Source organism: Octopus bimaculoides, chromosome 11, assembly GCF_001194135.2.
Source record: "Octopus bimaculoides isolate UCB-OBI-ISO-001 chromosome 11, ASM119413v2, whole genome shotgun sequence".
NCBI lineage: Eukaryota > Metazoa > Mollusca > Cephalopoda > Octopoda > Octopodidae > Octopus > Octopus bimaculoides.
In genome coordinates this window covers 8,612,220-8,624,908 of record NC_068991.1, presented here as the reverse complement: position 1 = coordinate 8,624,908, position 12,689 = coordinate 8,612,220, and the positions used below count along the sequence as shown (strand labels likewise).

The window sequence follows — 12,689 nt, the reverse complement described above, 5'->3', positions numbered from 1 at the left end:
ACAAAAACAAGATAAAATTTATCCCCTAATCCTAACCACCCCACCTTGTATCACAATGAGCCATGTACACTGCTCTCTGCTCTCCCATCATAATTTGTGAACAAAGAGTGCTGTAAACCTGGAATGTTGAGAAATTGAGGCCACCATTGGTTAAATTAGCTTCTAAGAAAGCATACTGGTTGATTGGAGGGCAGGGGTGGGGGGTACAGAGTAAATAACGAACTGCTATAATATAATCCTGTTCAGATTGAGATTAGATAATGAAAAAGAAACACAGCATATCTCCCCTACACACACACAGCACGGAGCTACCCCCATCTCCATAATACAGCTAACAAAACTTACCTTTAAATCGTTCACCAACATTACCAATGCGATGTGCTCTTTCTGAGCCAGCCAAATCAACAAAGTGAAATTTGGCTGACATGCAGTGGGAAATTTCTGGAAAAGAATGAGAAATGCTACAATTGAAACACTGTAAAATGTATTCATTAAACGCTGTATAAAGTATCTTTGTGTCTAAAACAAGCTTTGGTTTTCCTTCTTGTTAGTAACAAAACATTGCAGCCAAGTGAGTGAAACATGTTAAAACAGGAGCAGAGTTGGTGTCGGAATAGGTGTGAACAATGGACTAAGATTCTTGGAGAGCATTCAGTTGGCCACATGCATGCAATAGATCTATTCCATTATACTTATACAATATAGTTAGGCGCAGGAGTGGCTGTGTGGTAAGTAGCTTGCTTACCAACCACATGGTTCCGGGTTCAGTCCCACTGCGTGGCATCTTGGGCAAGTGTCTTCTACTATAGCCTCGGACCGACCAAAGCCTTGTGAGTGGATTTGGTAGACGGAAACTGAGAGAACCCCGTCGTATATATGTATATATATATATGTATATGTATGTGTGTTTGTCCCCCTAGCATTGCTTGACAACCGATGCTGGTGTGTTTATGTCCCCGTAACTTAGCGGTTCGGCAAAAATGACTGATAGAATAAGTACTAGGCTTACAAAGAATAAGACCCGGGGTCGATTTGCTCGACTAAAGGCGGTGCTCCAGCATGGCCGCAGTCAAATGACTGAAACAAGTAAAAGAGTAATACAAGTGAGTGTGTGTTTGCATGTGTGTGTGTGTATCATCACCATCATTTACCTTCCTTGCGATGATGATGATGATGATGATATATATAACCTTTGTGAGTGTGTGTATCTAATCTATATGTTCTATATGTAAGCTTAAGTACAAACAAGCAAAGCTACTCAACAACAACAACAGCACTTAGCAGTTGCAATTTGAAACCTCATGTCTCTAAGTCATAACTGAAAACCTACCTCGGTCACTCGACACTGAACAGTTGGTAGAGTAATCAAAATGTCTGCTACTGAAAATGTCAGAATTGGTCCATTTCTGGTCTGGCAATTGATATCATGCAGAAGAGAAATAGTGGTTTATGCATGCAGTTAGTAAAACAGGAAAAAAAAAAAATATCCAAACAAGTCAATAATTTAATACATATTGTTAAAAACAAGTCAAGTAACTCTACCAAACAACAGGTTATACTGGATGACATCTTAACAACAGCACACACAAATAAAATATTGAGTCCTTGTCAAAAATACTTTACAAATATGGCAGTGGCTGTGTGGTAAGTAGCTTGCTTACGAACCACATGGTTCTGGGTTCAGTCCCACTGCGTGGCACCTTGGGAAAGTGTCTTCTACTATAGCCTCGGGCCGACCAAAGCCTTGTGAGTGGATTTGGTAGACGGAAACTGAAAGAAGCCCGTCGTATATATGTATATATATATATATATGTATGTGTGTGTGTATGTTTGTGTGTCTGTGTTGGTCCCCCCCCAAAATCGCTTGACAACCGATGCTGGTATGTTTACGTCCCCGTAACTTAGCGGTTCGGCAAAAGAGACCGATAGAATAAGTACTAGGCTTACAAACAATAAGTCCTGGGGTCGATTTGCTCGACTAAAGGCGGTGCTCCAGCATGGCCTCAGTCAAATGACTGAAACAAGTAAAAGAGTAAATGTTGTTTTAATTTACAAGAAACATGACATAGAAGTGGGGGTCATTATATAAACAAAAAAAAAAACTAGCTTTAAGCGCATTTGCATAGCCCAGCAGAATATACTATATAGACAACAGTTACATTGCATACCTATAACAATGGTGAAAACCGAGTGTGATCGGCTAGAATGTTCATTCATTTGTGTCAACCCCGTATGACGAACTGCAGAACCAGACTCCAAACAGGAAAACACATCCTCCATGCTTTCACATTTTACCTCCTGGACACCTGATATCACTGAAACAATATTAAATCAATAATTGATCAATAATTCAAACCAACTGTAAAGGAAAAGAAAAAACATACACCCCCAAGGGACAAATTTTTAGGTGCAGGCATGACTATGGTTAAGCTTGCTTTGCAACCAAATGGTTCCAGGTTCAGTCCCACTGCATGGCACCTTGAGCAAGAGTCTTCTCTTATAGCCCTGAGATGACCAATGCCTTGTGAGTGAAGTTGGTAGACAGAAACTGTGTGGAAACCCATCATGTGTGTGTGTGTGTGTGTGTGTGTGTGTGTGCGTGCGTGCATGTATCATTGTTTGTGTGTATGTGTGTGTGTGCATGCACATATATGCATGTGAGAATGTGAGGGGAGAGTGAGAGAGAGAGAGAGAGAGAGAGATAGAGGAAGCCAATCTACTTACCAGTATTCCCTTTCTCATCCTCTCGTACGTGTAAGGTTTTGTTGTCCACATCCAGCAGGTCACACAACTCTTCTAGGTAGATTTCAATGTAGGACACCCGCACCGTAAAATGAATGCTGGCCTTTGACTGGAAAAACAAAAAAACAACAACAAAAATTGGGTAGAAAAATACTATGGAATGGTCGTATGATGTATATGAATGAGGACAACCAAATAAAGAAATGCCGATCTCAGATTGTGGCAGACCCATATGCAAGGAGTAGGCCCAGAAAGATGTGGGACAAAGTGGTGAGAAAGGAGATTCAGACATTGGGTCTTGTTGAGGAGATGACAAGGCAAATACATATATATTCGCTGTGTTTGAGAAGACACATCAAGCTAAGTAAAATCATGGCCATCCTTACATACGGGCACGTCCTTTAAGGCCCTGTCTCCTCTCACACACACATAATCTGGCCTCTGTCAAAACTCACCCACAACCCATCTTCCCAACACTGCCCATGGTCACCACCCACTGCAGGCCCCTCTACTATCCCTCATCCACTGCAGGCCCTTCCAATCCCCCACACTTGCCCATCCACATACTTCCCATGCCCTCACATATCTTATTTCTTTATTGCCGACAATGGGTTAAACAGGAATGGATGGCTGAAACTTTTCATGATCACATAACCCCTAACATTTGGCCTCCTAATTCCCCAGATCTCAATCCATTGGACTACTATATGTGGAGCATTGAGCATTGTTGAGAGAGAGGTCAATGAACGTGCTCGTAACACCAAAGATTCTATGAAAGCTGCCATAGTCAGAGTAATGTCCAAAATGAACCAGGACCACTTGATTCGAGCATGGAGATGATTTAGATCTCATATAGAAGCAGTTGTTGAAGCTGAAGGTGGCTTTAGTGAATAACATTATAGAAAAGAAGGTTTATTTTTATCCTCATAGCATTTTTTGATAAAGTTATTAACTGTTATTATATATGTTTTTTATAAACATAAATCTGTCCTCAAATATCTTACACACCCTGTATATATACACATACACACACACATACACATATGCATACAAACACACACACATATATATATTCACGGATATGTGAAACAGAGTAAAATAAAAAGAGGAAGAGATGCAAAATATTGTGTCTGCAAAGAAAAATAACTCAATAACCATAACATGACTGAAAGCTCCAGGATACATCCAACAGCAAACAAACCAAACACTAAGTACAAGCAAGCAAATGCTTTAAAGTAAACAGTCTAAGGTCATTTGCTGAGCAACACACAAGTATTATAGAGGCAGTGCAGTGTTCATAGAAATATTCGTCTGGTCCCCCACTTCTTACATCATTTTCGTTAATAGAGTGGGGAGAGAGAGAGAGAGAGTGAGAGAGAGAGCATAGATAATTGAATCAGTAATGTACCTGGCAACAAGCAGGGAGGTAGCAATTCTTAACAGCAGGCTGACACTGTGTTGCACTTGTGGTCACGATGCTAAGGTACCAACAATCAAATCACGTCTGCTCTCGGCTGGTATCTCGTTGGTATAGTTCACTAGTGTAAGACTGGTGTTTCAATGGCCTGAGTTTTGATTCGTGTTACCATTAGTAGGTGCAGGTCTGGCTGTGTAGTAAGAAGTTTGCTTCTCAACCACAAGGTTCCGGGTTCAGTGCTACTGCATGGCACCATGTGCAAGTGCCTTCTACTATAGCCTCAGACCAACCAAAGCTTTGGGAGTGGATTTGGTAGGCAGATACTGAAAGAAACCCATGTGTGTGTGTGTGTGTGTGCATGTGTGTGTGTATGTGTGTCTTTGTCTTCCATCACCACTTGACAATTGATGCTAGTGCGTTTACATCCCTATAACTTAGCAGTTCAGCAAAAAACCCAATAGAATACGTACCAGGCTTAAAAATATAAGTACCAGGGCCGGTTTATTTAACTAAAGATTCTTCAAGCCGGTGTACCAGCATGACCATGGTCTAATGACCGAAAGAAGTTCTTGCAAGTTAAGCAAACCACACTGAGGCATCCTTGATGAGTTAAAGAACCAAAATAAACATAGCAACACAAGACAAAAAAAATTGGATGCAAAATAAAAAAATAAAAAATATTGGAAGGGCATCCAGCAGTAAAAGCCATGCCACAACTGACTTTGCCTGCAGTTGTGCCACGTAAAAAGCACTCAGTCCCTGCTGCTGGGTGGTTGGTGTTATGAAGGGCATCCAGTCGTTAAAGTCTTACCAAAACAGACAGAAGTCTGGTTGGCTCCTGCCTGGCCAGCTCCTGCCTGACTGGTCCCTGTCAAACCGTCCAACCCATGCCAGCATGGAAAACGGACGTTAAACGATGATGATATTAAAAAAAAAGGGACATGCACCCAGCAAAGAGAACAAAATGAATGGTCATTTTGATGTTTCCATACTTACATTTATGACATCATATATCTGTCGAACAGCTCGAGGTATGATACCTTGCTGCTCCTCCGATACTGAAGATAAATTGAAACCTCCAATTGTGTGAGTTTTTCCTGAACCCTGACACAATAAAAAAGAATAATATTATCTTACATTATTCAAATACACCTAAGAAAAAAGATGAAAACAAACAGTATATTGCTACTACAAAGTAGGCCTTCCCATGCTGGACCACCACTTCCCAGAGGTAAAAATGGCTTTGCATAGGGTCACACAATTATAGAAGCAGGGATGACAACTGAAAACCAACAAAACCTGAGAGAGAAAGGCCTTCCCTCGGGGAAACATATGATATAATGTAACAAAATCCGAAAGGAAGCTGAGAGGTCAACTCCTCTTCTGACCACCAGGAAGAGCTGTGATAGAAGTGTAAGGGGTCAGGTGCCAGTGTAAGAAGAAATCCTGAAGCACCAAATGGGGAGAGACAGGTCACATCTTAAGGAAACCAACATCCTGCATTACACATCAAGCCTTCACCTGGAACCCACAAGGGAGGTGCAAGAGAGGACACCCTACAAATAGCTGGAGGTAGAGGTGAAAAAGGCAGGGATCCAGCTGGGGAAAAGCAGAAGAGACAGCCCAGAGTTGAGAAGAGAGGAGAAAAGTTATTGCCGGCCTATGCTCCATAGGGATTGAAGGGATTAAGTAAGCAAACACTGCCCTAGTGTTGATTGAGTGTGGGTCACAGATGATATATGATGACAAAATACAACTAACTATACTTACTGTCTGACCATAGGCAAACACTGTGGCATTGTAACCTTCAAATATACTCTCCACCAAAGGTTCAACACTTTGATAAACATCTTTCTATAAGCAAAACAGAAAAAGAAATAACAAACAGGCATTAGTCACAGTTCTCTACATCCTTTAACTCTTTACCTCATCATCATCATCATCATCGTTTAATGTCTGCTTTCCATGCTAGCATGGGTTGGACTGTCCAAAGTATTTCCATAAATTTGTTCTAAATGTCCATGCTTGTTTTTAGACTTCTAATTAGCTCTTGTTGGAAGGGTTCCTAACCCATGGGCAAAGAGGTGTTAGATGATGGCGGTGGTGTTTTCAAAGGGCTGGCATGTGTAACCTGATCACCTCTGCCGATCAAGCTCCCAACCCATGCGCTCCAGTTGCAACACTGATTCTGCCCAAATTTGACGTCATGTTACTTAGTTTGGTTTGAAATAAAGAACTTGATTAGCTTAATAATCCCAACTTAATCCTGGGCAAAGCTGGGCTATACTGCTAGTACAGGATAAACACAAGCATGGCTGTGAGTTAACAGGTTTGATCCCAACAATGTAGTTTTGTGATTAGTCCCATTTCACGGTAACTTGGGCAAGTATCTTTTAGTATAGTCCTGGGCCAACCAAAGAATTGTGAGTGCATTTGAAAGAAAACTATTGTGTGTGTGTGTGTGTATGGGTCCTTGACTTGACATCATGAGATGGTTGTAAATGAGTGTCACCATCATACAAGTGATGTCATTTGTTTCAAATCTGTGAGAAATGTGTGGCCATGAGAAAATATAGCCTAGCTTGGAAAAGAAAAAAAGGTGAAGGTTAGTGACAGGAAGGGCATCCAGCAGTAGAAAATCTGCTTCAATAAATTCCATCTGATTAATAAAAAGCATCAGAATGTGGATGAGGATTATGTAACCCTAGATACACTCCTAAAGAGACGAGATCGTCACTGCTGCAATACCTTTGACGACAGGTCTGCTTTTGCTCAATCAGTGCCTATCTGTGGTTAAACAACAACAACAACAAAAACAACAACACCTACTCATAGCCTCCCCTGTTGGTTTGAGAGGAGAATTACGAAGTCTGTAGTCATGACATATTAACGACTACGAGATTTAGTACTTCAGTCTGAAGCAAGAACGGAAAATTGCTTTACCTGAAGTGGAATACCTGGAGCTAAACAGTCTTGATTCTCACACAATAAATCAAATCATTTAAAAAAAAAAAGAAAGAAAAATAAAGAAACATAAAAGCTCTGTGTTTTAATTTCAAATTATGTCGAGGTTGACTTTGCCTTTCATCCTTTTGGATCAAGTACCAGTTGCCTACTAGGGTAGATGTAATCGACTAGTCCCCTCCCCTCAAATTTCAGGCCTTGGCATTTTGTCTGTCTTTACGTTCTGAGTTCAAATTCAGCCAAGGTTGACTTTGCCTTTTATCCTTTCAGGGTCAATAAATTAAGTACCAGTTGCCTACCGAGGTTGATGTAATCGACTAGTTCCCTCCCCACAAATTTCAGGCCATGTGCTTTTAGTAGAAAGGATTATTATTATTATTATTATATAAATTGTCCAGTAAAAAAAAAAAGAGCAGAAAGGCAAAAGAAAAAACAAATAACTAAAAATGCATGTGAAAAATAGTCTCTTGTTTTTAAGCAACGAAGCTGGTCCATTTAAAGGGCAAAATAGAGAACACAAAGGCTAGGTAACTATAGCAACAGAACCAGTGAGTGGAGTAAATAGTAAATATTACGTTAAGAGGTCTCTCTCTCTCTCTTTCTCTCTCTCAGACAGGTAAGCAAGACTAATCAATAAATTCAGCAATGTCTTCACCAGTCAAATAGGCAGGTACATAAAACACTTCATAAATTCTACCAGTAGTTCAGTTAAGTGGTCATAACTGGTTTCATATATGTATGTAGAAGCATATTTGCATATATGTATATGCATATATATATAAGTAAATAAAGTGAGTGTGTGTATATATATATATATATATGAGTGTGTGTGTGTGTGTGTATACATATGATATACACATATATATACATAAATAAACACATATATATACATATATACATATACATATATACATATATATATACATATATATATATACATATATATATATACATATATATATATATATATATATATATATATATATATATATATATATATATATATATACATACATATAACTTTACAACTATACATGCATATGTGTGCATGCATACTGACACATATATTCACATGTGTGTGCATGCATGTGAGTGTGTGTGTGTGTGTATGTGTGTGTGTGTGTGTTATAAAAGACTTGAACAAAGATGCTGACAACATTGAAAAGCTTAAGGAGTAGCGGCCATGCATTTATCATTGAGGACTTGTTATAATACTAAAATAAACATTCTAATCAACACCAAATTATGACTCTACCCCCACCCTGCTCTCTTTCTTTTTATTTTTGTTTTCTTTCCTTATTGCTAAATAAATCAATAACATTGGTTTCTAAGGCAAAAACCTATTAATAGCAGTAGGTGTCCCAGAACCATAATGACGTGTGTGTGTGTATGTGTGAGAGAAAGAGAGTTTGTAAGTATGTGAGTGTGTGTGTATGTGTATGTGTGATGGTTTATTGGTAGGAGGTGGGGGTCATATTTTCCTCAGCTGGCCTTTGTCTTTTTGTTTTTTAAAATTCTGTTGACACCAAATTGCTCCCACTACTTAACTGGTACTGTACTTTAATAGGGGTGGGAGAGATGAAAGGTGAAGTTAATTAAGGTGGGATTCAAACACAGAATGTGGAAGGCAGTAACTGAAAACAGCAAACATTTTGCTGACATGGCTGTGTGGTAGAGAAGCTGGCTTCCCAACCATGTGGTCTTGGGTTCGGTCCCACTGCATGACACCTTGGGCAAGTGTCTTCAATTATTGTCTTGGCAGACCAAAGCCTAGGAATTGTATAAAAATAATTCTTTTACTTGTTTCCATCATTTGACTTCGGCCATGCTGGAGTACCGCCTTTAGTTGAACAAATCAACCCCAGAACTTATTCTTAGTAAGCCTAGTACTTATTCTATCAGTGCCTTTTGCCGAACCACTAGGTTATGGGGACGTAAACACACCAATATCGATTGTCAAGCAATAGTGTGGGGACAAACACAGACACACAAATACACACACACACACACACACACACACACATACACACACAAGTACAATGGGCTTCTTTCAGTTTCCATCTACCAAATCCACTCACAAGGCTTTGGTTGACCTGAGGCTATAGTAGAAGACACTTACCCAAGGTGCCATGCAGTGGGACCGAACCCAGAACCATGTGGTCAAGAAGCGAGCTTCTTACCACATAGCCACTTCTGTGCCTTCTGTTAAAATATTTTATGTATTGCAGAAGTATAACAAGTTTATTGAAGATAAATTTTAACAACAAAATCTTATATGGAGCCCCAAAGGTCACATGTACCTCCCAAAGGTCACATGGACACTGGCTGAGAATTACTGGTTTGAAGTAATAAATAAAACAAACAGAAAAAGAAAAATGGGGTAGAGAACATCAAAGGCTACTGACCTGTGTAGAATGTGCAGAATGGACGTAGTCGAACGTGAAACCTTTGTCGGTGCCGAGCACAATTTGGTTGGTGGTTGGAAACACACGAACACAACGTTTTTCTCCATTCAATCTCTCTCTGTTTAACAATGGTCGAACCTGTCAAATATAGGGGGCTATGAACCAGTGGGGCATTATCAATAAAGAAATAGGATATGGCTGAAGATTATGATTTCCTACATTAACACAAGCCCATGGTTTCTTTGTTATTGTTGCCAAGTCACTTTAGTTAGTACGATCTTGGCAGAGAATTATAGAATGGCAGAAGTTGACCAAAACACTTAGAAGCAGTCCAGTTTCAGGAAACTGAATTTTGAGATATAAAAGCTAATATTTTCTTAATCTAAATATTTTATTTGAAATTTTATCCTTAGCTGCAATATTTTAAGTAAAAATTTTCTTGTTCTGTATTTTACCAGATGTAATAATTTGTCCTGAACTTTCCAGGTGTTATAGCTTGACCTGTACTTTTCCAGATTTATAATCTTAAGAATATCATTTCTCTTGCTCACATTTTTCCATGTAATTTAATCAGGTCCTGTGTTACATCTACCCTCTTACCACGCAATATTTTATCACTATACTATCCATTAAATCTTAAACCACTGGGACTACATAAAATATAAAAAGGAAATGATCCCAAAATAAGGGTTTGTTGAAGAGGTCATGTGACTCTAATACACAGAGACACATATGCTCACTTTATTATTGTTGCTGTGTAACCCTGGGTCTGTTTTGATTGACCATGGTGCAAGTAGCTGACCCACAAATCCACAGATCTGTTATTCTGGATATCCATACCACTACCTCAGTGTTTACCATGCAAAGTTGAAGAGTAACAGGTGTAGCATGACAGTCTGAACATATAATAATCTTTCCACCATCCAGCCAGCCCTCATATTTTGGTCGTGATCACAGTGGAAGTAGATAAGCCAAAGTTGATTCGAGTATCATCACAGGAATGACTGCAGAGTAGCAATGTAACCTGCACTGAAGCAAACCTGTGACATAGAAGTAGGTTACTGAATACTCAAGAAACAACCCTTCAGTCACAGTATTCTAGATATTGCAGAATTGGTTATCCTGAGTGTAGTATTTACATTGCTTATCAGCAAATGAATTCTGAACCTGGACAGCGTTTTTAAGGACCATTGCTTAACCCCTATTTTATGGTATTAAGTAGATGCAACAAATCCTTCTCAAGAGAAGATGCTACTGTGCTCCAGAAAATACTCTCAGATGATCAAGTAACTACTTTCTGAAAATTAGGTGGACCAACCTAATGAGTATACTGCAGAAATGACAGTGAAATAATGCTTGCAGGATATTTGAACTTGAGATGTCTGATTGCAAGCCTAATACCAGCTGTGGTGATTCTAAATATGACAAGCTTCTGAATACTGAGACAATATGTCATGCTTGCTTCAATGACATTTCGTTAAACCTTTAGCATTTAAACCAGTTATATCTGGCCAAAATATTTTATCTGTTTTATGTTAAATCTGGCCAAATCTGGCCTAACCCTGCAATATCATTCTAAAAATTAAGTTACTTCATCAAACTCTCAAAGCTAAAAGATAATTCATGATTCATTCGAACTTATGTGAATAAATAAGCATTAGTTTTGATAGAATAATGTGAATGCTAAATGTTTAAATCAAGTTTATTATGACAGTCAGAGCATATTATGTGTGGCAATTAAAATGCTACATGGAGTGCAGTGTAGTAACTTGTGCATATCTAAAACAACAGCAGTAAGTATAACAACCCACCTACAGAACTGGCTCTCCAGGTATACCATAATTTTGTCTGAGACTGCACAGTTATACATAATTGCAGAAAATAGTTCGCTGTGAAGTCTACTTTGACAGTCTGCACGGTCCGCATAAATTTACAGGTGAAAGAATTAAAATCAATCACCGGATTGCAATAAGTATTTTTCCATAGCAATAATCAACCTAGTGAGTAAGTGAATTGCAATCCTGAGTCATCACCTAGCAGCAAACAAATGAGAAACTATTGCTAATGTATAAATGTATAACACACACACACACATCAAGAATTTGTGGCTTATACATAGGTTATTAATTAAGCATCTCAAGTGCATTAGTAGCTGTTTGAAGTAATTACTTTTGCCAAGAACATATGACCCCCAAAACACCATAAAAGATGAAAATACACTAGTAAAAATCATATCATCTATTTTTACTTTGCTAATCAATGCATGACAAAATGTTGCAATTATTTCTGCAACATTTCACGGTGGTGCACCAGCATGACCGCAGCCACTTGGCTGAAACACATAAATAAATAAATAAATAAATAAATAAATAAATTTAATACAGAATTTTCTCTCTTACCAACTACCATCTTTAATCTTCACAAAATCAGGCTGGATTGACAGATTGACTTACAATAAAAAAACAGTCAAACTTAATATTTTCTTTTGCTAAATCATATCTGCTGTTTTTTGAAAGCAAATGTCAGATGGCTGAGATGATGGGGATTCAGTTTACCAACTGAAGGTTCTCAAATTTGTGCCCTTTATGTTTTTCCTTGTTTCAGCCATTGGACTATGAACATGATGGACCACTGCCTTGAAGGGTTTTAGTCAAATAAACTGACCCCAGTACTTGATTTTTTTAAGACTAGTAGTTATTCTATTGGTCTCTTTTACTAAACTGCTAAGTTACAGGAACAGAAACAAATCAACATCAGTCAACAAGCAGTGACGGTGTCACAAATACATGCAAACATATATATATATATATAATATATATATATACAAAGCCTTGTGAGTGGATTTGGTAGACCGATGCTAGTGTGTTTACATCCCCGTAACCTAGCAGTTCGGTGAAAGAGACAGATAGAATAAGTACTAGGCTTACAAAGAATTAGTCCTGGGGTTGATTTGTTCGACTAAAGGCGGTGCTCCAGCATGGCCGCAGTCAAATGACTGAGACAAGTAAAAGCGTAAAAGAGTATTTGGGAAGTTGAAACTTCTGAGAGCGGAAGAAATGGAATGTAAAAGGTGCAGGTATGGTGTGGGGTGAGACGTTTTGGGGTTCAGTCCCACTGAGCGGCACCTTAGGCAGGTATCTTCTGCTATAGTCTTGAGTTTG

General features: G+C 38.8%; 1 protein-coding gene across 1 annotated transcript in view; it reads right to left on the bottom strand.

Moving 5' to 3' along the window:
• The window catches only part of LOC106881743 (kinesin-like protein KIF27), a 51,970-nt gene that overhangs the window by 30,997 nt on the left and 8,284 nt on the right, over positions 1 to 12,689 (bottom strand). The window contains exons 3-9 of the mRNA XM_052971516.1: positions 9,529 to 9,666; positions 5,930 to 6,013; positions 5,156 to 5,263; positions 2,725 to 2,851; positions 2,169 to 2,315; positions 1,331 to 1,411; positions 346 to 441 (exon numbers count right to left, since the gene is read on the bottom strand). Of these exons, the coding sequence (XP_052827476.1) occupies positions 346 to 441; positions 1,331 to 1,411; positions 2,169 to 2,315; positions 2,725 to 2,851; positions 5,156 to 5,263; positions 5,930 to 6,013; positions 9,529 to 9,666 (781 nt within the window). The remainder of the gene's footprint in view (positions 1 to 345; positions 442 to 1,330; positions 1,412 to 2,168; positions 2,316 to 2,724; positions 2,852 to 5,155; positions 5,264 to 5,929; positions 6,014 to 9,528; positions 9,667 to 12,689) is intronic.